General features: G+C 31.7%; 1 protein-coding gene across 1 annotated transcript; it reads right to left on the reverse strand.

The window, feature by feature from the left end:
* Positions 1-736: 736 nt before the first annotated feature.
* On the reverse strand, positions 737-24,012 carry LOC306854475 (26S proteasome non-ATPase regulatory subunit 2-like). Its single transcript, XM_079392523.1, has 21 exons — positions 23,823-24,012; positions 23,378-23,434; positions 21,875-22,039; positions 21,674-21,795; positions 19,888-20,112; positions 18,833-18,991; positions 18,579-18,723; positions 16,453-16,513; positions 16,235-16,381; positions 14,553-14,659; positions 14,004-14,131; positions 11,460-11,547; positions 9,789-9,951; positions 8,347-8,448; positions 8,125-8,270; positions 7,959-8,042; positions 6,613-6,781; positions 5,329-5,423; positions 3,922-4,048; positions 2,726-2,844; positions 737-1,265 (listed from the first exon to the last, which is right to left on the reverse strand). Exons 1-21 carry the CDS (start codon positions 23,925-23,927, stop codon positions 1,083-1,085), a joined length of 2,697 nt encoding a protein of 898 aa, XP_079248649.1. The 5' UTR covers positions 23,928-24,012; the 3' UTR covers positions 737-1,082.
* Between the last annotated feature and the right edge of the window lie 1,336 nt (positions 24,013-25,348).

Genomic DNA, 25,348 nt, shown 5'->3' on the forward strand with positions numbered 1-25,348 from the left:
TACCATCAGGGTTGCTTTATTATTAAAAAGGGTTTTCCTTCAGGACAATATCGGTAAAAATTATTTTAGTATTTTAATTAAATTTATCATTGTAATCACGCTTAAAATTCATAATGACAAAATATGCTTTGCATAAATGTTGTGCATTTTATTTTGCACTACTGATATTATTTTAATTGGTAAAACTATTTTGACTATTTTGCCACACTTTAAAAATAAAATTCAAATGAAAAGAGATAAATTGATCAGAAGTGCTATTTAAAATGTTACAAAAATTATATTTTGCTTCAAATTTTTATTATTACTAAAAAGATTTCTAAGAAATAAACTTTTTCTTCATGATGACATCCAGGAAAATGGTTTTAGTATTTTTATTCAATTTCTCATGTGAAAATACTAGTTTTTGTCACTAAAAATACAATTCAAAAGGGGGAAAAAAATTATATTTATATGTAAACAACTTATTTTAACATTATTTGCTGTTATTTTGACTCATCGTAAGCTGAGGCAATAGCAGGTCACACTAAAAATAAAATTCAAAAGGAAAAAAAAAGATATACTATTCATATTAATTAGATTTTTTTATTTATTTTGATCTAGTGACCATTAAAAACATTTCAATTTTACTTCAAATATTGCATTATTATTCAAATGTGTTGTAGTAAATTCAGAATAACATCTAAAACATTATTTTAGTGGATGTTTGCTTGTGCTGAAATATTCTGGAAGCATTAAATAAACAAAATAGATTTATTACTATCACTATTGCAAAATACTGGCTTCTGAATATTCAATAATCAATCTACTATCTTATGAAACAGAACATGAAGATATCAGTAATAATGTCTAAAGATGAGAACAATTGCTTGCCTTGGTACTAAGCAAGATTCATTTGCATAAACACACCGGTTTGACCACAATTCTTTATTTTTTTGTATCTCAACCTTTTACAGAACAAGTAACAAAAACAAGCAGAAGTGTTTAGCAGGATGATAAACTCAGTTTTTCATGCTCTAATTACAAAACGAGGAGAGGAACCGGCAGCGGAGGACGAGGTGCTTTAAATATTGTACAGGAGGTCCCTAAGCGTCGTAGCTGGGGTTTTTGCGCAGGATGACGAAGCCCTCCAGGATGGGTGTGACGGGGAGGTACTCCTCTGTGGCCAGCTCCGCTCTCTCGCCGTGAGCCAGCAGCACCGGTGTGGTGTGAGTCTGGAAACCTGTGATGGCTTTGGGTTTCCCGGCCTGACCCACCACATCTACAGCCTACAAACATCACAGCACAGCGGTTACAACCTTTCTTTTCTTTGTTTATTTAAAAGGAAACAAGATTTTTGTATCAATATTATAGTTTGTGCATTTGTTGTACTATTATTTTTTACCTTTTTATTTTTTTTTTAATAATTAGTCTTTGTAGGCTGTGGTAATATTTAAAAATTTTTAACCTATTTTTTCATTTTATTTTATAAATGTATAATTTTATATATTTATAAAATATCTAAATATAATTTTATAAATTTATATAATAATTTTATTTTATATGATATTATTTTATTTTTAATTTTTGTTATTTTATTTTATTCCTTTTTTTATTTAAAAGGAAACAAGATTTTTGTATATCTTGCATATTTTGTAACAAGAATATTATAGTTTGTGCATTTGTTGTACTATTATTTTTACCTTTTCTTTTAACAATTTGTCTTTGTAGGCTGTGGCAATGTTTAAACATTTTTATAACCTTTTCATTTTATTTTAAACTGCTGATATTACGATTTACTTTTTTATTTAAAGGGAAACACGATTTTTATTATTTAAATATAATATATTAATATATTTAATTACTTGCACTATTTTATTTTAACTTATTTCTAAACAAATTCTCATTGTACACTGGCAATACAAAACTACAGTCTGTAATACACGCACACAAATAAAAATTGTTTAAATATATTATGCATTTTAATTTGCACTACTGATATTTTAATTGCTAAAATTACTTTTTTTTACGATTTCTCATTGTATGCTGTGCAAAGCTACATTTTGTCACACTAAAAATTAAAATATTATATGTTGTGCATTTATTTTGTACTATTGATATTTAAACTACTACAATTACTTGCACTATTACTTTGACTTGTATATGAATAATTTCTCATTGTACACTGAAAATAGAAAGCTAGTGTCGCACTAAAAATAAAATTCAAATGTAAAAAAATTAAATATTTTGAATAAATATATTTTATGCATTTTATTTTGCACTAGTGATATTTTAATTGTAAAAATGGCTTGCAAAATAAATATATTTTGACTTTTTTTTTATTTTGTTGTACACTGTGGCAACAAAGCTACAGTTTATTACAATATTTTTTTCCATACAAATACATTTATATTTTGCACTACTAACATTATTTTAATTGTTAAAATTATTTGCTCTCATTTGAACTTATTTTTGAACACCTTGATAATCAGAAATGTTTGTTGAGCAGTAAATCAGTATATTATTATGATTTCTGAAGATCATGTGACACTGAAGACTGGAGTAATGATGCTGAAAATACAGCTGCAGATCACAGAAATAAATTACAGTTTAACACATATTCACATAGAAAACAGATATTTTAAATTATATTAACATTTCACAATTTTTACAGCATTTTTGATCAAATAAATGCAGCTTCGGTGAGCAGAAGAGACTTCTTTCACAAACACAGAGAAACAAAGCCCACCTGTCCCACTCTCACAGACACCGGCAGCGGCCTGAGCTCCTCGTCGAATGTGACCAGCATACGAGGCTGCATCGCCGCCACCAAACCATACAGAACGTAATGAGACTTTCCCAGGATTACTGCACACACACACACACACACACACACAGCATTATTTCAGACATGCTTTAGACCAGGAGTCTCCAATCTTATTTCATTCAGGAGCTACTTTTTAAAAATTAAATCGGCTGAGAGCTACCAATATTATACAATATATACAAATATATTTAATATTTAAACATAACATTTTTCTTAAATATATACATGCATGTGTGTCTTTATATATTCATAATAAATATACACAGTATAAACACACACATACATATATATAATGTAAACAAACTTTTATTTTGGATGCGATTATCGCGAATAATCATTTGACAGCATTAATTCAAATAAAGTTGACCATTTTTTTAAATAAAATAACATATGAAGAGTTAATTTGCAAAAACATAACTCATGTTTGTTCATTGTGTATTCCAGTTAATCTCAATCAAACCTCAGGTGGGTTATTTTGATTCGGTTAAAAATAACTAAAAAAATACAGCTAACTAACAATAAAAAACATGATTTTTGAAAATAAAAAAACAGTGTTATCTGTTTTTGCAAATAAACTCTTCATATCAGCTTTATATTTGTTTTAATTAAAGGATGAGTCAGAATGATATCTGCTCCATAAACATAAGCTAATGTGCATTGTAAAAATCTCAACACTTCTGATAACAAGGTAGGCTCTTTCCCATCGACCGGTTAAGATTTACAACAAACATTTGGTCCAATTTTCGCATTTGTCTGAACAAAAATATGGCAGACAGACTGAATGAATTTGTAAATCCACAGCTGGACAGAAAATTATACATTTCTCTTTTATGCCAAAAATCATTAGGATATTAAGTAAAGATCATGTTCCATGAAGATATTTAGTAAATTTCCTACTGTAAATATATCAAAACTTCATTTTTGATTAGTAATATGCATTGCTAAGAACTTCATTTGAACAACTTTAAAGGAGATTTTCTCAATATTTAGATTTTTTTGCTCCCTCAGATTCCAGATTTTCTAATAGTTGTATCTCAGACAAATATTGTCCGATCATAACAAATGATGTATAAATCGAGTGGAGACAGATATTACAGGCTCTGCACTGATGCTCTTACTGTTCTTGACGTCCAGGAAGGACACGAGGACCGTGAGCAGTCCGGCGACAGCCACCTGACTCATGAGCTGCCGGTCACTGTGATACGGGCAGAGCGTCAGCGTGCCTTTCCCCAGATGAGTGAGACCCTGAAACACACACACACACACACACACACACACGTCACCACAGGGTCACCTACAACACACACACACACTACAACAGGTGCTTCACAACAGACGGGGAATTAAGGGAATGTCTCTAACAAACCTGTCAAGAACACAACATAATCATATTTTGCCACAAAAAAAGCAAAAAATTTAAAACAAATAAAAACACTAATAAACTGTTTTCATATTTGTATTATTATATTTTTATATTACTAAGTATTTATCAGAGTTATTGTTAACTAAAACTATTAAAAATGGGTTTTATTTATTGAAAAAAGCTGAAATAATATAGAAATACTGGATGAAAAAAAAAAATACACGTTGCAATTACAATTTAAGATAAAATGAAAACTGAGAAAATTTAAATATTTATATAATAATCTTTAATATAATTTATTTGTATTTATTTATACACACATATACATTTATATATATTTATGTACAAAATTTATCTAAATATTAATAAAAATTATAATAGTACATAAATATGAAAATGGTAATAAACTGTTATATTTTATAACGTTTTTTATTAATCTTATTCTCGAACTAATTAGAAATAAAATCACATTTTTATCTTTCAGAGTTGTCATTAACTAAAACTATTAATTATTTTAAAATTTAAAATAAAGCTGAAATATAATAAATATAATATTAGATGAAAAACTTGAACTAAAAACACAAAAAGTAGAAATGTTGCCTTGGCAACGGACCAAAATAAGTGCACTAAATACGGAAAAGTACTAAAATGAATAAACCGAAACAGATATATCTGGGGAAAAAATTTAAAATAATAAAAAAGGCAAAAGCACAAGAAAAAAATATTGATAATACAATTGTCTTTAATTTATATTGCTTTAGAAAACTAAAGTACACTATGTATAGAATTATATTGTAGAATTGTAATGTATTGAGAATCATTAAAACACAATCTCTTATTTTTTTCCTTCTGATTGATATACATTTTATTGAAAAAAAAATGACCAAGCCCCTGTTATAGTTTTTTCATATTAACAGTTCCACCAAAAGCTACTGCTTTATTAACTCCACAAAGTCAATTCATTTTTAAAAGCGTTTAGAGTTAAGTGCGTTAATTTGGTCGTAGATCACAGCGCTCATTAACAGTCAAAACAACAGCAGCTGATGTTAGAAAACGCAGGAATCTTCCTGACCAGAGCAACACGTGCAGGAAAGAGGAATGTGTGTACATAAGTACCAATACAGACAAGGAGTCACATGACAAGGTGTTAATAGCAGCTGACCTGTGCGAGTCGGACCATGAAGAGGTTGTTGGGGTCTTTGGCGTGATACTGTGCCAGCTGCCTGAGCATCGCCGCCAGACGCGCGTTATTAGTGCCTGCGGAGGAGAGCAACACGGTAACCATGACAACCGCATCCACAACAGCCTACTCTGATTGGTCGAGGCACTGCATGATGTAGGACCCTATGAAATCTGTTTTTTTTCTAGTGCTATCAAACGATTAATCACATCCAAAATAAAAGTTTTTGTTTACATAATATATGTGTGTGTATTGTGTTTATTACGTATATATAAATACACACACATACAGTATATATCTTTTATTTTATATATAAATATATTTAATATATAAACATAACACCTTTCTTAAATATATACATGCATGTGTTTGTATTTATATATACACATAATAAATATACACAGTACACACACATTATATAAACAAAAACTTTTATTTTGGATGCGATTAATCGCTTGACGACACAAATTTTCCCCCAAATTCAGTTTTTTTTTTTCTTCAAAATTCATTTTTTCTGTTAAAATTTTTCTAGACTCGTTTTTAATGGTTAAATTAAATTTTATTAATCAAAAAGCATGTCTAATTTATTAAATTCATGAAACGTATACAATTTAACATCAGTATATATTAATAGTTTAACAAAAAAAAAATAGTTTTGTTACCAGATTCTGTTTTTAGGCATATCTAATTATTTGAATGCATAAAAACTATTTTATTTATTACAATTTATTTTTACAATAGGGTTATTTTTTCCAGATATTCTGTGTTGTGTATTAAAATTTTTCTGGTTATCAAATGAAAACAAAGTTTGTTTTTGGGAAACTATTTTAATACTATTCAAATAAAAACATAAGAGAAACATTGATTATTCTTTAATTAAAAAAAATAATAATTTATTAGTAGCAGTAGCAGTAGTATTACGTACATTCTACTGCACAATAATATATTTCTGACAGTTTATTCCAGTTAAATCAAACTTTTATTTTGACGGGTCGCCGTGAATACCTTTACACTTCTGTGTGTATATGATGATATGATCATTTTACTCGAAGCAGATTTGGAGATGTTGTTCATGTATTTATGTCCTCATTTAGAGAGACGACAGATGCTGAAATCACCGCGAGCGTCACGCTTCAGTCTGTGTGTAGTAAACGAATCCGCGCGACTGAGCCATTCACTCACACACAGAGACATGCAGAACATACAGGCGGAAATCATAGGGCCCTACTGAAATCACTGCTCTGTTATTTGTGCTGAGAGACTGACCGCTGCCCACCATCCCCATGGCAAAGATGGCGTTGTGAGCCACTTCGGGGTCGGCGTCGTGTGAGAACTTGCTGAGGGTGTCCAGGATGTTCAGCCTCGGATTGGAGACGGAGATCAGAGCGAGCGCTAACGGCACTGCCCTCCTTAACGTGGGCTCACCGTAACGAAGCTGAATTCACAAGACAGACACACATCAGAAAGCATTAGCAAGTCAGCTCGGGAAAGTAAAATGCATGAAGAGTTCAATGTGTCATGCTTATTTATTTGGATATATTTAGTTAAATAATATTATATATTGAATGTAAAATAAAAGTACTGTAATAATAGTAATAATACATATTGCATTTAATATAAAAAAAAATTATATAACATTAATAAATGAATAAATTTCAATAAAACAAATACATGCATTTAATAAATTACTATAAAAACATTTACTAATAATTTATACATATTTATTACATAATTATATATAATAACTTAGATTTAATATAAATGCAATACATTAATTAGTACATTTCATTTTTTATAACAATTATATATTTATTCATAAATGAATTTAAGATATTAATAAATGTGACATAATACTATAATACATAATAAATATTACATCTAATATTTAAAAACAATTATATAGTAAATACTAATATTTACTAATAAATTGATGTAAATAAAAGATAATTACAACTATAATATTATTAAAGATTTATATAGGTATTTATTATATAGTTGTATATTTTAAATTACAAGTATATTCTTTCAAGATTACATATAATTTTAATATATAAAATTATATAATAAATGTTTAATATATATAAAATAATAAATACTACACTTTACATTTAATATAAATGATAAAATGATAAATATTTTATATAATTGAACAATGTATTTAAATAAGTAAATTGAATAATGTATTTGAAAAAGTAAATTTAACAAATTATCCTTTAAATACCTTTATTAAATTAAATATATTTATTAAATGTTTTATATATTATAATACATTTAATAAATGTAATAAATTCTTATAATAAATATTTAATATATAAAATTGTCATTTCTATCAATTGAATAATTTATTAATAATTACATTTAATGTATAATAAATATTTGTATAATGTTTTTGTATAATTAATAAATATTTGTATTTATTGATAAATAAATGTTTTAAATAATTTATTAAATTAATATTATAATTATATATTATAATATTACTATTACAAAATAAATATAAATGATTATTATAAAATATAATTAAGTAAACTAACATAAATGTATTTATTAAATAAAATATATTAATTTAGTTGCGTTTTATTTATTTGGCACAAAAAAAGTCAGCGACTCACCAGGTGTCCAAATGTGCGCAGGGCCATTTCTGAGCCGATCTCCTCACCCATAGCGATGAGAGCGATACCGAGCACCGCCACACCCTGCAGCATCATCAGAATGAGTCTCACTGACCGCTAACAAACACACAACTCAACACAACACAAGATAAAAACACACACACACCTGATGGGAGCCCATATCCGCTGCCGCATCCTTCTTATCTTTGTCTTTTTTGTCTTTCTTGTCTTTATCTTCGTCTTTGTCCTTGTTGTCGAAGTGTTCGCTGCAGGTATGCAGCAGCTGCTGCACCTTCAGCACGTTACCGGAGCCTGAGACACGGATGGACGAGCGGTTAGGTGTGTGTGTTTCATACGAAGCGTGTGAGCTGGGAGAGCACTGACTCACCTGCGTATGCGCAGACATCCACCAATGTGTTTCCGAAGCTACGGAAGGGTTCAGGAACGACTTGAAGAGCTGCTAGAGTCGTGTCGATCGCCTCACCTTTACCTGCATTCAATATATATATATATATAAAGGATTACCAAATTGTAAAAGCTGCAGTTATATTAAATGCATGAGCTGTGTTTCAGTGTGCAGAGCGGCACTGGGTTCATTTACACACGAGCAGCTCATGATCCGGTGTTCTGAGCACCTCAGTTCACAGTAAAGGGAAGGGAAGTGGTGTGTGGCCAAGTATGGTGACCCATACTCGGAATTTGTGCTCTGCATTTAACCCATCCAAGTGTACACACAGTAGTGAACACACACTCAGTAGTGAACATACACCCGGAGCAGTGGGCAGCTAATGCAGCGGCGCCCGGGGAGCAGTTGGGGGTTCGGTGCCTTGCTCAAAGGCACCTCAGTCGTGGTATTGATGATGGAGAGAGCACTGGTTATTCACTCAATTAATCACGATTAATCGTTTGACAGCACTATTAAAAACTCAGTTATTTATTTTACAGTGTAGTATTGCAATAGTAATACTATTTGTTTGTGTACTATTTTCTTTATAATAAAAATAACAACTTTTTAAAATTATTAATTAATAGTAATATTGAAATATAAAACATTATTTTAAAATGTAATATTAATTTGTAATATTTTATATATTTATTTTATACACATAGATTTTCACTACAACCCACCAAAATAAAAGTATATTATATTATAAATATTATATATAATACATATTTCATAAATAGTTCTATAAGTTTGATTTAACTTAAAGTTAAAATATAATACTATTTCATATATTACTATACTGCACAGTTGAATGTACTTAAAGTAATAATCATACAATGTTTTAAGGAATAACACAATTTTCACTGTTTTCATTTAAACAGTAAATTTTAAGATGAAATAGTTAGTCGTGTTTTAAAATGCTGCTCTAAAATAAATACGTTCATGAAAAATATTTCATGTTTGAAAATGAAGAAATTAAGACATTCATAAGTACTGTAGTTTTACAACACTAAACAGTAAAATTGATCATTTGTTATTATTGTTACCATTATTATTATATTACTATTTTTTTAAATGCCCAGTTTTATATTTTACAGTGAAATATTGTAATAGTAATGCTTATTTTATCATAACATTTTTTAATGTTATCGTTTTTCATCTCAGTAAGCTGTACTTCTGGTTAAACTATGGACAAACAAAATTAAACTATTTAAAATTGTTAATCATAAATAATTGACATTATTATTATTATTTTATACTTAAATTGATACTATGGCAAAACTGTGCAGCTTGCAGGAAAAAATAAATAAATTGCAGTCAGATAATTTCCCCAAAATTGCAATCCCTCAGAAGGTTTTACTGTATGTACTGTATTTTCTTCTTACCCAGATGGTTGAGCCCGAGGCCGAGTGGCAGCCAGCGAGCGAATGTGTCTTTGAGCTCCTGCTCGCTCTTCTCCATGATGGTCTGGAGGATGGTGGAAGTGACATCACCATTACAGGAACCCACAGCGATCATGCCACACGCCAGCGCCGTCACTCCAGCCACCTGCAGAAACACACACGGACTCATCAAACAAACAAACAGACAGACAGAGAGACAGACACTGTCTCAAACACACTCAAACAAACACACACACAGACAGACAGACACAGACAGACAGACACACACACACACACACACAGACACAGAGACACACACACACACACAAGCACAGAGACAAGACACGCACAGACAGACACACACGCACACAGACACAGAGACAGAGACAGACACGCACAGACAGACAGACACACACACGCACAGACAGACAGACACACATGCACAGAGAGACAGACACAGAGACAAGACACAGAGACAGACACAGAGACACAGACAGACACACACACAGACAGACAGTTACACACACAGACACACACACACACACACACACACGCACAGACAGACAGACACACACACGCACATACAGACACACATGCACAGAGACAAGACACAGAGACAGACACGCACAGACAGACAGACACACACGCACACAGACACAGAGACAGAGACAGACACGCACAGACAGACAGACACACACGCACAGACAGACAGACACACATGCACAGAGAGACAGACACAGAGACAAGACACAGAGACAGACACAGAGACACAGACAGACACACACACGCACACAGACAGACAGTTACACACACAGACACACACACACACACGCACAGACAGACAGACAGACGCACACGCACAGACAGACAGACACAGAGACAAGACACAGACAGACACACACACGCACACGCACAGACAGACAGACACAGAGACAAGACACAGACAGACACACACACGCACACGCACAGACAGACAGACACAGAGACAAGACACAGAGACACAGACAGACACACACACGCACAGACAGACACACACACACACGCACAGAGAGACAGACACACACGCACAGAGAGACAGACACAGAGACAAGACACAGAGACACAGACAGACACACACACGCACACGCACAGACAGACAGACACAGAGACAAGACACAGAGACACAGACAGACACACACACGCACAGAGAGACAGACACAGAGACAAGACACAGAGACACAGACAGACACACACACGCACACGCACAGACAGACAGACACAGAGACAAGACACAGAGACACAGACAGACACACACACGCACAGAGAGACAGACACAGAGACAAGACACAGACAGACACACACACGCACAGAGAGACAGACACAGAGACAAGACACAGAGACACAGACAGACACACACACGCACACGCACAGACAGACAGACACAGAGACAAGACACAGAGACACAGACAGACACACACACGCACAGAGAGACAGACACAGAGACAAGACACAGAGACACAGACAGACACACACACGCACAGAGAGACAGACACAGAGACAAGACACAGAGACACAGACAGACAGACACGCACAGAGAGACAGAGACAGACAGACACACACACACACACACGCACACAGACAGACAGTTACACACACACACAGACAGCGATTGGTCACACACTCAAGCACACACACCTCCATGCTGGATTTGGAGTCTCCCATGACAGGAAGCAGCAGAGAGAGAACATCCTCTCTATTAGAGCCGGCGTATGCCAGACCCAACCTGCACAAAAACAACAAAAATATTCACAATTTAGGGTGAAACTTCACCATTTCATAGTTTAATTTGATTTTTAAAAAAAGCATTCTAAAAGTACAATACACACAGAAACTAAACGTCTTCACTACGGTACCCACCAAAATAAAAGTTCAGTTTAACGAAGAAAGTAGAGAAATATATCACTATTGAATAGTAGAATATCCCTCACTTAAAAATCACACATTTTGAGAAAACGTTACATTTTAAGGGATAACAATTTTTAGTCCATGTTTTACTTTAACAGTAAAACTTCACATTTATTCATTAATTTGATTACCTTTTTAATGATAAGTTTAAAATAAATCATGAAACAGAATTCAGAATAATTCAAATACAATTTCTGAAAAATAAAACAGGGCCCTATTATTGTTAAAATTGTATTTATTATTATTATTATTATTATTATTATTATTATATTTTATTACATTTTTAAACATTTATGAATGAAATTGATCAGACATACTTTTCATTATTAAGATTTAATTAAACCTGTAGAATGAAACCTGGAATGTAATTTCATAAAAACTATCAGAAACTCAGGGTTTCTGCAGGATTTTTAAACTCAAATTTAAGACCTGCACAAATAAAATTAATACCATATGAGCGGGGTAAGGCAATGTCTGTAGTACCATATTAAACTGTAAAAAGCATAATTTAAAGTTTTCACAAAAACAAAAAGTTTTGTAAAATGAAAAACTTCACATTTCAGTCTTTAAACCATTTCTAAGAAAGTATTAAGAATATTGATTTTACCAATTATTATCAATAAAATATAATATAAATCAAATAACATGAATTAGGGGTGTGCGAAATTGGCACAAAATGATATCTTGATATTTTCTGTGATTTTAGTCCCTGAGTGTGTTATTGTGCCGGTATCTTAAAGATTACCACGGACAGCTGACCCCTGAAATGTTCTGATATTCTTCATATTCTGTGTGGTCAGTTCACAGCACATCTTTTCCAACAAGTGTTATGGCCATTTTTACCTTTAAGCCATTTTTTTCTAAAAGTGTGCATCATGTTTTGAGACAAATTCTTGCATTTGGGCTGTTACCGAGCAAATTAATCAGTATCAACTAAATGTATCTTTGCAGTGCATGTGAAGTGTTATTTAGATGTATTTATACACTGTTTAATGCAGCTCAGAGGAACATAGAATGCTAACCTGCAGTTACAAGTGCATTAATGATGTTTTGATATCTGAAACAAAAAACGTTGAAAACTGATGTTTTAAATTATTTAAAAAAATGAAGATACATTAAATGTGAAATTAAAACCGCCAGCAGGTGGCAGCGGTCACTGTTAATAAGTGAGTCATTGCGATTGATACATTTAAACATTCGATTGATTCAGGAACGAAACACCGTCATGTCGCTCAGGGACACAAAACAGTGTTTGGAATTATTTTTGTTGTGGAAATAGAGCAAAAGCAGGAAATATGGTGTCTAAAATGTAAGTCTCTTAATATTAACTTCTTGTTTATTGAACTGTTGCATAAAATCAATATCACATTTGTAATCATGCTGATTTTTGGAGGGAAAAAAAATGGCACTCTTCATGTGATATTAACTATATAAATATAGGCTATACATTTTCTGCCCCCGTATCTTAAATGATGTGATGATTCTAAATGTATTTTAATAGCCTGAATGGTGCAGTGAAGCTCGTACACGCACTAGTTTAACCTGTTAACTGATTCATTCTCTGCCAGCAGGTGTCGCGTTTGGCTGAAATATAATGGTTTTCCCGGTAAAGACAGAACACAAAGCAGCGCAGCAACAGATTTTGAACTTGCAGCGCTCATGTTTAATTTATGAAATCATAGCCTTTTGAAGTTTAATCGTCATATTCAGCCGTAACGCAATTCTTGTCTTTCCGTCTCCAAAGACCTCATGAAATCATAATTAAGACTTCCTACAATTTAAGACCCCGCGGAAACCCTGTTCACTACAAACAACCAAAATAAAAGAGTATACTTAATACATATTTATATATGTTAAATTAGGAAAAATCTGGTATTTTATAGGGCCTTAATAAATTCTAATGATTCGTGTCAAATCAGAACACATTACTATATTGTATCCAAGTAATAATTACACAATTTATTACATTTTAATTTTTTTAAGGAATAACAACTAATTTTTACCCATGTTTTAAACAGTAAACCTTAAGATTATATAAAGTTGATTACCACAGTTTTTGATGAATAAAATTATATCTTAATGGCATCCAGAATTCATTTTCACCAAGTTGATAAAAACTATTCTTAAATACAGGCAGAAACTCAAAGATTTTCACTATAACCCATCTGAATAGAAGTATGTTATACAATAAATTAAATAAATTCAGTTAGGAAAAACTTGGGATTTCATAGGGCCCTATTAATTTCTAAATGATGCGTGTCATTTCTGAATTACCCAAAAATGGCCCCGATCCTCATGATGTTGCTGTTATGTAGGACGTAATCAGAGAGCAGGGCCAGAGCGGGATCACACTCGTTACGAACGCCGGAGTTAACGATACCACACGCCAACAGCGCTCCGGACTGAAAGAAATAAAGAAACAATACCATATATATCAGTATCATCATTTCACATTTACACTGAAAAATGTAATGTACAAGTATTATTATTATGCATCATAATATATATTTGTTCATATTATATACAACAGTAATATTTTTGTTTACAGTTAAACGTTTTATGAGTTAAATTGAAATTTGACATTCTTTTAATTATTCAAATTTGATTAAACTTGTAGAATGAAACCTGGAATTAAATTTTCATAAAAACTCAGATTTTCACTACAACCCACCAAAATAACAGTGTATTATATTTCATGAATATAATACATACTGAAAGACACTGAAAGAAATAAAGAAAAAAGTACCATAAATATGAAATAAGTATATTGTTTTCCCCAAATCATGCGGTCCTTAAAGTGAGCGCACTACTTAATGTCTGTACCTTGATGTAGTCCTCAGATGAATAAAGATATTTATCGATCTGCGTTAGACCGCCGTCCACATCCCACAGCAGAATCATTCCCAGAGACGCCGCTGCGCTGAGCATGCCTGCAACACACACACACACACACACACACACACACACACACACATACACACACACTTAATCAAAGATCAGAGATGCAAACAGGTTAGGGGGGAAAAGGTGATAACAGGGCTGTGCGATATGACGATATATATCGGATAGACTAAATAAGTCTATCGTTTCATATTATGCCCTATCGTTTATTTCGTTGTCTCTGTTTCTATGAGAGGGCCGCACATTTTTTTGCTGTTTTATTGGCTTTGAACGATTACATAAACACACTTAAAAGCGCCATTATTCCCATCTTTGCAAGTATCCTCATAAACACAGTGATTTAGGTCTTAAGAGAGAGCAAACAGCTGAAAAAGAAAACACATGTAACAGTATATTGGATCCGGACTTCGGTCTTAAAGGGGAAGCTGTCCGATATTCGTCCTGTCTGCCATTCATATGAATCAAACAGTGAGAGAAAATCCCTAATACATGTGTTAATAACACCTATCTATCTATCTATCTATCTGTAGATAGATATAATTAACAGTGAAGACTAATTAATTTACACACTGTATGTAATGTCTTATTTATTGTAGTTTTTGTCCTTTTGCTTGCAATTAGTTTCTTATCCTTATTTCATCACTGACTGTTTAATTAATCTGCAGTGAGCTTGAGTATTTTTTTGTCTCTTTTTAGGTTTGTATTAGTTTGATATAGACATTGGTGACAAGGATTATGAAAATTCAATGTTATCAAAAGATTTTAATAACATAAAAACCTTTTTAAAATAAAATAAATAACTATGTTGTGATATATATTGTTATCGTGATATAAAATTTTGGTCATATCGCCCACCCCTAGGTGAGAACATTGCACGGATTGGGGGCATGCTCCATGCTCAATTTCTCCACATGGATATTTTTGCCTTACATGCTCATTTGTAGTTACTTTAAGGTATTTAAAAATATATATTTTTATAACCTTACATGTCCAAAACAAAAATCAAGATTGAACATATTTGGTCAAAATCCCATGTTAAGATGAAGTTCTATGCAGGCTATTTAAGACAATATTAGTTGATTAGACGGCAATGCTGACCTAAAATACTAAATGTTTGCCCTCTATCTCTCTCTTCACCGTACTTACATCTCAGACCTCAAATACATAACATTTGACCCTTTTAGACAGTTTTTGAAGTAAAGAGTAAAGATAATACTATAAAAAAAACAACCAGGGGCCAGTTGCATAAACTTAGCCCCCATGTTAAGATCGTGTCTTAAGAACTAGAAGTCTTACTTCTCCATTACAAACAAGACCAAACTACCTTTTTATAACTGAATTAAACAAGTTATGACCAGTCTTGAAGGGGGAAAAAAAATAAAAATTACTAACTTTATAAGACTAGTCTAAAAAGTTTATGCAACCAGCCCCAGTTCTTTATTTCTTAACCTTGTAAGACCCCCACATTGGATCTAAGCAAATCTCATAGGTGACCTATTTACATCTCAAAAATGTTAGTTGTCACTGAAAGGTGAGGATATTGCATCTATGAAAGATCATCAGATTTATGTCATCTAACTGCCCAGAGACGGGCCTGTTCTCACCGTGGTCCTTGTTCTTGTAGAGCCATTTGTTTCCATCCTCCGTGAGCAGTTTGTCCTGTCCGAACGCAGCATTAACGAAGCCGTTGACGAAGGAGGAGGCCAGATTCATGCGAGCAGAGTCCACCTGTGAGCCGCTGCTGCCGAACCCTGAGAGAAACGGCGTCAGTAAAACACGCGACGTACAGAAAACATTCCTCATGAGAGCTGAAGCCGCTTACGGTTGTTCTCCAGGTGGGTTTTGTAAATGTCGTCTGGCACTTTCGGCTCCATGATATCCAGCTACAGAGGAAAACAATCACAATAAATCACAGGATTACTTTTTATCAGGATGTGAATCTCATGAAAACATGTCAGGTTCACATTCACAAGAAAATAAATGTTACTGTATTTTGAATTAAAAAATAAATAAATAAATAAATAAAAAACCATCACGACATTGTCAAAAAGACACAAAGTTACCCATTAGGACACAAAAATATTTATATCAAATCTATAATAATTAAATGTATGTAAATCAGCATGAATCAAATTCAGTATACCAAGTACTACCATTATATTTAATTAAAATAATATTCAGAGTTTTTTCACACATCACATTAAAATCACCTCATGATTTTCCCCCATTTGATCCAAGAAAGACAAAATAATTATATTATATAAAATTAATAGTTTTAAATATAATTGTTTATTTAATTTCAATATAATTTCAATATTTTTTTTTTAATAAAGACAGGCGCCGCGTCTATTTTTTGACGGACGCCGCGTTGAAGCCGCACAGCAAATACAAAATAAAAAGTCAAAATAGCTATATACACGACACACCTGGCACAATAGTAAATAAGTTACATGTTTTAAAATGTGAAAGTGTTCATTTGTTTTGTAAGATGCCTGGTATTGGAACTGTTTTAAAAATGCTTAAAAGACTCTCCAGCATCAGAACAAATGGCAGTGTTATCCTCCTGCTCACGGTGCTGTCATTTGGGGAAAACATGGAAATAATTTGTCATTTTATCTTGCAAAGATATGATTTCTTCTTCTGTTTCCCACACACATTTTTATGAAAATGGATATAGTACTGTTTTTCTGGATTACAAATCGCGTTTTTTCATCTGAAACGTGCTGCGATTTCCAAGGCGACTTATATAAAGCAATCAAGGTCAAGCTCATCAGGATTGGTGATGAATGAGAAAAGCCAAGCGAGTTTAAATTGTGCATATTCCAGCAACCACGCCGCTTTCAGTTTCGCTTTATATATTTAAGGCTGGGCGATTATAATATATGTTTATGGTGAATGCCACTATAATTTGTGTTTGTTTTTTACTTATTTTTTCGTTCTTTTTTCTATTCTGAACACTGCTAAATTTACAGGATTGTTTGTGGAGTGTAGGGAATATAAAAACATATTTCTAATGTTTGTAAACGTTTTGTTTATTTTACATTACTTCTGAATGAAATGATAAAATGTGTCTTATACTGTACACCAATACAACTCATCTGTGTGTCATAAAGTGCTCATAACAATAGGTAGAGATGGTACAAGAAAAGAACTGCCATGTATGTACAAGTATACATAGTACAGTAGCAAGTGAGTGTCAATTAAAAAAAATCAAAGCTTCATTTGTCAAACATATTATGTGGCCCCTCACTTAATGTGGAAAATTTGATGTGGCCCTCGAGTCAAAAAGTTTGCCCACCCCTGCATTAAAAGAATGTAATTTTTTTCCCCATTTGATAAAAAAATATATTTAACTTTAGATTTTTAATATAAATATTTATATAAATGTACTTCATTTAATTTAAATAAATAAAAAATTCACACATTTTTTAAATTTGTTTTTATATTAAAAAATAAATTAATTTTAAAATATAATTTTAACTTTATATTAAAAGCAGCAATTTATTTCCCTATTTGATCAGATATTTGATTTAATATAAAGTTATTTTTAATATTAATGTTTTTTATTATATAACTCAATTTATTAATCTAAATTATATAATACATTTAACAACAATACATTTTTCATTTAAAATATAATTATATTTTGAAGTTAAATCTTTTTCAAGTTAAAGATTTTTTCATGACAATAAAGCACATTTTCAATGAAATTTCTCATTATTGTAATGCACAAAAAAAAAAAAAAATACTAATAATACACATTTTTAAGATCAGTGTCATACAGGTATAAAACGATCCTGTCTGGACATAACAATATTTTTCATTAAAATCAGAATGATTTAAATTCAGTCCATTTACCAAATGCATATTTACAATATGCATTTGTTTCTTTTGGGATTTTGTGGTGAAATATGACCCGGATATTTCCGTGTGTGTGTGTTTTATCACCTCTCTAGCTAGTGCAAGGAAGTTGCTGTTGAGCTGCACGTTGGACATGATCTCCGTCAGATCTTCATAATCCTCCACATCTTCATTGAGCTCCAGGAACATGCCGTGTCGACCCAGCATGAATGACATCTGCTTCTGAATGACACTGAACACACACACACACACACACACACACAGCAGACGGACTGTTACTATCTGTGTTAAGCAAATGGAAATTCAGTTTTCACCAGACAAACTGTGCATGTGCGTCATACATGTCCTTGCAGGAAGTAAAGATGTTCTCCACCAGCTCCACGTCATTGAGCATCAGTGCGAGCCTGAGGGCTTCTGGGTAACGGTTAAACTTGCGGAAGATGTTGAGAGAGCATTTCAGCAGAGCCGAGTTCTCCGGTTCGGGGACGTAACTCACACAGCTGGAGTTTGCATTAAAAAACACATTATTGACATTTGATTGACAACAAAGCACATTTCCACAGCATGATTTTTTCCCCATTTGATCAAAGAATAAAAATATTTATATTATTATACAATTACCTTTTAATATAAATATTCATTAATACATATACATTTATATGAATTCATTAAAATAGATGTAATAAATATATTTATATTACTTTTTTACATTAACAAATTTAAAATGAACAAAAATTATATTTACATTAAATCTTGAAACATTTTTTTATTGACAATAAAGCACATTTCCACAGAATATTTTTTTCTCCATTTTATCAAGGAAACAAAAATACATATCTAATGATGTAAAATTGTTTTTTTGTTTATTTATATAAATTTATATGAATTTGTTAATATAAATGTACTAAATACATTTAATTATGAGATGTTTTTCATTAATATAAATTTTAAATTAATATAAAAATTTGTAAAAAATATTTTGAAGTTAAATCTTGAGACATTTAAAAAAAACATTATTGACAATAAAGCACATTTCCATGGCATGATTTTTTCAATATACAAAAAAATTATATAAATGTTTAATACATATACATTTATATGAATTTATTAATATAAATGTAATAAATACATTTAATTATGAATTAAATTTGCCTTTTTTTAATCAAATAAATTTTAAAATAATATAAAAATTGTATTTTGAAGTTAAATCTTGAGACATTTTCACTGACATTTCTCATTATTGCAATGCAAAAAAACTCATTCTCATTATGTGGAGAAGAAATAATAATAATAATAACAATAGTAGTAATAATTACAATTAGACACAAACACAGTTCAGAGCAGGATGGCACTCAGAGACATGTGTTCAGAGGCATTGTGGGTAAAGGTGTCTCACCTGGTCAGGTAGAGGCAGACTTTAGAGTAGGCGTTTTCATCGATGTACGTGTCCAGCATGTGGAGCCGCTCGATTTCCATCAGGAGGTCACAGGCCTCGTGCTCGGCATTATGGGCCATGTTATACGGGACGATCTCTTTGACCAGCTTCAGCAGGACTTCCTGTTGAGCTTTATCTCCTTCCTCGATCTCCTGCCATTCCTTAGCGACCTCTCCTGCCAGATGCCTGCAAACACACACAAGATCACATCACAGACAGGTTAGAAACGAGAAAGTTCCCAGACTGCACCTCTGAGCAACTACTAGTCTAACGGAAGTTTGTGACGTTCATAGAAATCCAAAAACGTCAAGACAATTAACAAAGATAAAAAAAATTAAAACACAAGATCACTGGTTTCTAGTCTAATACAGTGTTATTTTAGCATAATTTATACACTATTTTAGAATTTATAAATATTTAGAATCATCTTTAAATGCTATACTTTAATTTTAAATAATTTTGTTATGTGCTTTTGTCATTTTATTGTATTTATCTTTATTTTAACATTATAAATATTTTTCATAATTCTTCATTTTCATTTATAGAATTTATATTATATCATACACACACGTATATAATTTAATTTTTATATTTTCAATTTGAGTTTTAGTTCAGTTTAACTTGTTTATTTTAGTTGAGATTTTTCTAATTTCTTTTACACATCTGTCATTTTTATGTTTTTTTTAATGTTTTTATATTTAGCTTTCATTTATTTTTATTTCAGTTGTAGTTTTAGAAATGTTTACTTCAAGTTTATTTTATTTCAGATAGTGGCCAAACAATATTTCAAAATTTTGTTTATACAATTCATAAAATATTTTGAATTAGCCTTTTTTTGTATTTTCAGTTTTAATTTTAGTCATTTTGTTATGTACCTTTGACATTTTTATTATTATTTTATTATTTCAAACCAACATGTTTCTGTGAGGAGAAATTCATTTTGATCTTAAAAATAATTCACTTGTGTGTAATATTGTAATTTATTGCATTTACAAAGTAACTTTTTAATTTTGACCAAATCAACCTTTCTAAGTTTCGCTTTTATAATTTATAAATATTTTGTACTGGGGGAAAAAAAATTGTAACACTGAATATAAATATAAATAATGAATAATCATGACAAATGCACATATTACTGAAACTTACATTAAAATGAAATCAAAATATGTAAATCAAAATGTGTTGTAGTTTTAGTAATTCTATTTAAATTTGTTTCAGTTAGTGGCCAAAGCAATATTTCTAATGTTCATTTATGCTATTTATAAACATTTTGAACTGAAACATAATTAAAGTGAATCAGAAATATTTTTTGAAAAAGAACAAAACGAACAAAAATAAGTAAAAAATGACTAAAGTTTAAACAAAAAATAAATTATTCCATTTTATATTATTCCAGCTTTATTTCAAAGACTGAAATGATTTTCAATAGTTCCAGTTAACAATGACACTGGTGTAATGTTTGTGTCTTCAGCATATGGTCAACCAGACTAATAGTGACTATGCTATTTATAAATATTTTGAACTGAAATATAAATAAAGCAATTAGAAATATATATAAAAAAAATAAATTAAAAAAAATTAACAAAAATGACAAATACAAATAAAAACATTACTAAAGTTCAAACTAAAATAAAAAAACTATTCCATTTTATATTACTCCAGCTTTATTTCAAAGACTGAAATGATTTTCAATAGTTCCAGTTAACCATGGCACTGGTGTGATGTTTGTGTCTTCAGCATGACGCACCTGACGTATTCGTGTCCCCATGAGGCCAGCTCCTCCTGCGAGCCCAGCAGACGGTATTTCAGACACTCTCGCTCGGTGCTCATGGTCATGGCGAGAACAGACACCACGTCTGCGCAGAAATGCTGTGAAAGAGAGAGAGAGACTGTCACGCTGCACACAAACACATGCTGATCAAATAACGCTCTGTGTCTGACGCTGCACCTTGTTCTCTCCTGCTGCCATGCTCTGGCAGATCTCCTTGAGTTTAGCGTAATGCGGTCGCAGGAACTTGAGCGGTTTGGGCACCGATGTCATGGAAGTCGTGGAGGAGCGAATCTGACGACGCAGTTCTTCCAGAGCAGGACGGTACAGAGACGTGTCCTTCTCCTGAGAAACACAGAGAAAACGAGTCTGTTCATCACCAAAACAATTTACAGGAAATGTAAATGAATGCATGTTTCATTTCCCTAATATGAGTGAAATAGAATATTCAGTGAGAAATAATGTAGGTCAGGATGTGACTGCCTTTTAGGATTTGATTGCATTGTGAAAACGGACAATGACGTTATTGGTCAACTTTTTTTGCATCAGCCATTCATTTCAGAAATGCTTTCATTTTTATATTTTCAGTTTTCCTTTTAAATAATTTTATTATTATCTTACATTTCTTTTTATTTCAGTTTTAATAAATGTTAGCACTTCAAATTATTTCAGTTCGTTTTTCTATTTCTCTTAATTTTTGTACAAGTAATGTCATTTTTATGAATAAAATTCCATATCTTTTTATTAAATTGTCTTAATTACTTGCTCTTTCAGTTTTAGTAATTTTAGTACTTGAACTACAACATATTTCAGTTAGTTGCCAATATTTTTTTTTTGTAGTCATTTCAGTAAATAAGATATTACAGTAAAAAAAAAAAAAATCTTAAAAACTATTTTAAGTTCTTTTGTCATGTGACCCTGCAGCACAAAAGCAGTCATGAGTAACACAGGTATATCTGTAGCAATAGCCAACAATACATTGTATGGATCAAAATTATACATTTCTCTTTTATGACAAAAATCATTAGGATATTAAGGTCATGTTCCATGAAGATATTTAGTAAATTTCCTACCGTAAATATATCAAAACTTCATTTTTGATTAGTAATATGCATTGCTAAGAACTTCATTTGAACAACTTTAAAGGAGATTTTCTCAATATTTAGATTTTTTTGCTCCCTCAGATTCCAGATTTTCAAATAGTTGTATCTCAGACAAATATTGTCCTATCATAACAAACCATACATCAATGGAAAGATTATTTATTCAGATTATAAATCTCAATTAAAAAAGACTGGTTTTGTGGTCCAGGCCAGGGTCACATTTTATCTTAGTTTGTTTTAATTAGTATTTTATCCACCACAATTAGATTTTATTGTAAAAAATGGACAATGACGGTATTAGTAAACATTATTTTGCATCAGCGACCCATTTCATAAATCAAGAAATTAGTTACATTTTGATTCATACTTACAAAAAGAACAATTCACACACAATTGAGGATATTCATCTTAAAATGTGCCAACATGACATTTGAGAATCAGAAGAGCTTTATTGCCAGGTATGTTTAATTAGTTTGAAGCTCCACAGTGCAACAGAATGACAGAGACGGGACAAAAACACAGATAATAAAAGAATACAAATAAAATAATAGGGAATAATGTTGTATATTATTTAACTTACAGCGAGTCTTTCCACGAGCATCTCCAACTCCTCCTGAAGCTGTTTGTCCTCCTCTGACTGAAAAACAACAACAAATACATATTTACAATATCACACACACACACCAGACAAATACAATCAAACAGAACTACTTCTGAAATCAGACAAAAGACTTTCTCCTCAGGGAATCATATTTATCAACTATATCCATCCATTCACTCAATAAATCCCTGTGTTTATATATTTATATGATATATGAAGCTTCTAAACATCCCTGACTGGTCGTTTTAACGCTTTATAATCACAGACACGGTGTTTTAAAGTGTTTCGCGCTGATGTTGATGTATAATCAGTGTGTTTTGATGAATTTGACAGTGTTTTGTGGATGTGTTTGAGAGTCAGGCCTGCAGAGTGACTCAGGCGGAATTCAAACTCAGTCTAAAGCGTCTGTTTTTCTCTCTCTCACCAGCTCCTGCTCCTCTTTCTTCTCCTTGTCTTTCCCCGCTGGTTTTTTGTCCTTCTCCTCCTTGATCTCGGACTGCTTTTTCTCCTTTTTCGCGGTTTCCTCCATGATTTTTCTGCTGCTGTTTCCCTGAATGCGACTCACTACCGCTAACGATGTTTCTTCTTCTGCGGCTGATGCGAGTCACAGTCCTGCAGCACTGCAGCAAATTACCGCCACCCACCGGCCGCGCTGAGAACTGCACTCTGTCTGTTTTCCATTTCCTGAAGGCCAACAATAATTTGACAAATTATTTACAAATGTATAATTATACAAATACATATAATTTTTATTGCCATAATAATTCACAAAATTAATTATTGTTATTGTCACCAGCTGTATTTCAATTATATTTCTGAGGAAATTCATAACAAAACTCTGAAAGAAACTGAAAAAAGCACAGCATATTTAAAGAAACCGAAAGCAGAGCATATTTAACTTATATATAAGTATACCAGTGTTATTTTAGCATAATTGAGATACTATTAAAGTGTTTATTAAAATGTGTTAATAAAAATGTAGAATATTTATATTTTTCGTTTTCATTTTAGTTAAATATTTAGCAATTTTGCTGTTTTTGTTTATTTTATTTTATTTTAGTACAAAGTTAAACGAATGAAAATGAGAAATGTTGACTAAAATTAAAAATGACAACTAACTGAATATTTGTATTTTAACTTCACTTAAAGTTTATTTGATTCCAGTTAATGACATTTTTATGGTTTAAACATTTTTTTATTTTATTTTATTTTTTTAAATCAGCATCATCATTACTTAATGTGTCACAATAATGTCTGCCATTTCTGATGGACTGTATCAGTTTCTAATTTCTGACTAGATTTTCTTATTTACTAAATTAAAAGTTGTCAAGAAGTACAATAAAGTTCTAAGAGCAGGAAAAAAATATTTTAAAGCAACTGTTAAACTGTTAAAAATTATTCCATATTGAGTTGATATTTTTACAGTATTGTTTTAATTGATCTAATTCTTGCAGGTTTATGTTACCAGTTTATTATCATAATAATAGTGCGACCATTGCTTGTGTTCGTCTTTTTTAAGTAATCTTGAATAAAACCGTATGCTGAATGAATAAATGCTGCATGCAAGCTGAATTTTCCTATTTCACTAAAGTACACACACACACACACACACACACACACACACACACACACACACTTCCATGTTTTATGGGGACTCTCCATAGATGTAATGGTTTTTATACTGTACAAACAAATGTATTTTCTATCGCCCTACACCTAAACCTACCCCTTAAAGGAAACTTTCTGCATTTTTTTATTTTAAAAAAAACTTAATTCTGTGTTATTTATAAGATTGTTTCCTCATGGGGACTTAAAAAATGGCCCCACAAGTTCAAAATGGACTGATAGTACTATCCTTGTGGGGACATAACTTTATAAATACCAGGTACACACACACACACACACACACACACACACACACGTTTGTTTCTGTGAATTGTGGGGACTTTC

This window comes from Barbus barbus (genome assembly GCF_936440315.1).
Source record: "Barbus barbus genome assembly, chromosome: 34".
Lineage (NCBI taxonomy): Eukaryota > Metazoa > Chordata > Actinopteri > Cypriniformes > Cyprinidae > Barbus > Barbus barbus.

Excerpts from the sequence above, each read along its gene's own strand:
- LOC306854475 (XM_079392523.1), bottom strand. The coding sequence starts at position 23,927 with ATGGAGGAAACCGCGAAAAAGGAGAAAAAGCAGTCCGAGATCAAGGAG. Across the intron at positions 20,113-21,673 it reads TGGGGACACGAATACGTCAG|GCATCTGGCAGGAGAGGTCG; the intron begins GTGCGTCATGCT and ends GTGTGTTTGCAG. Across the intron at positions 2,845-3,921 it reads CTTCCTGGACGTCAAGAACA|TAATCCTGGGAAAGTCTCAT; the intron begins GTAAGAGCATCA and ends GTGTGTGTGCAG.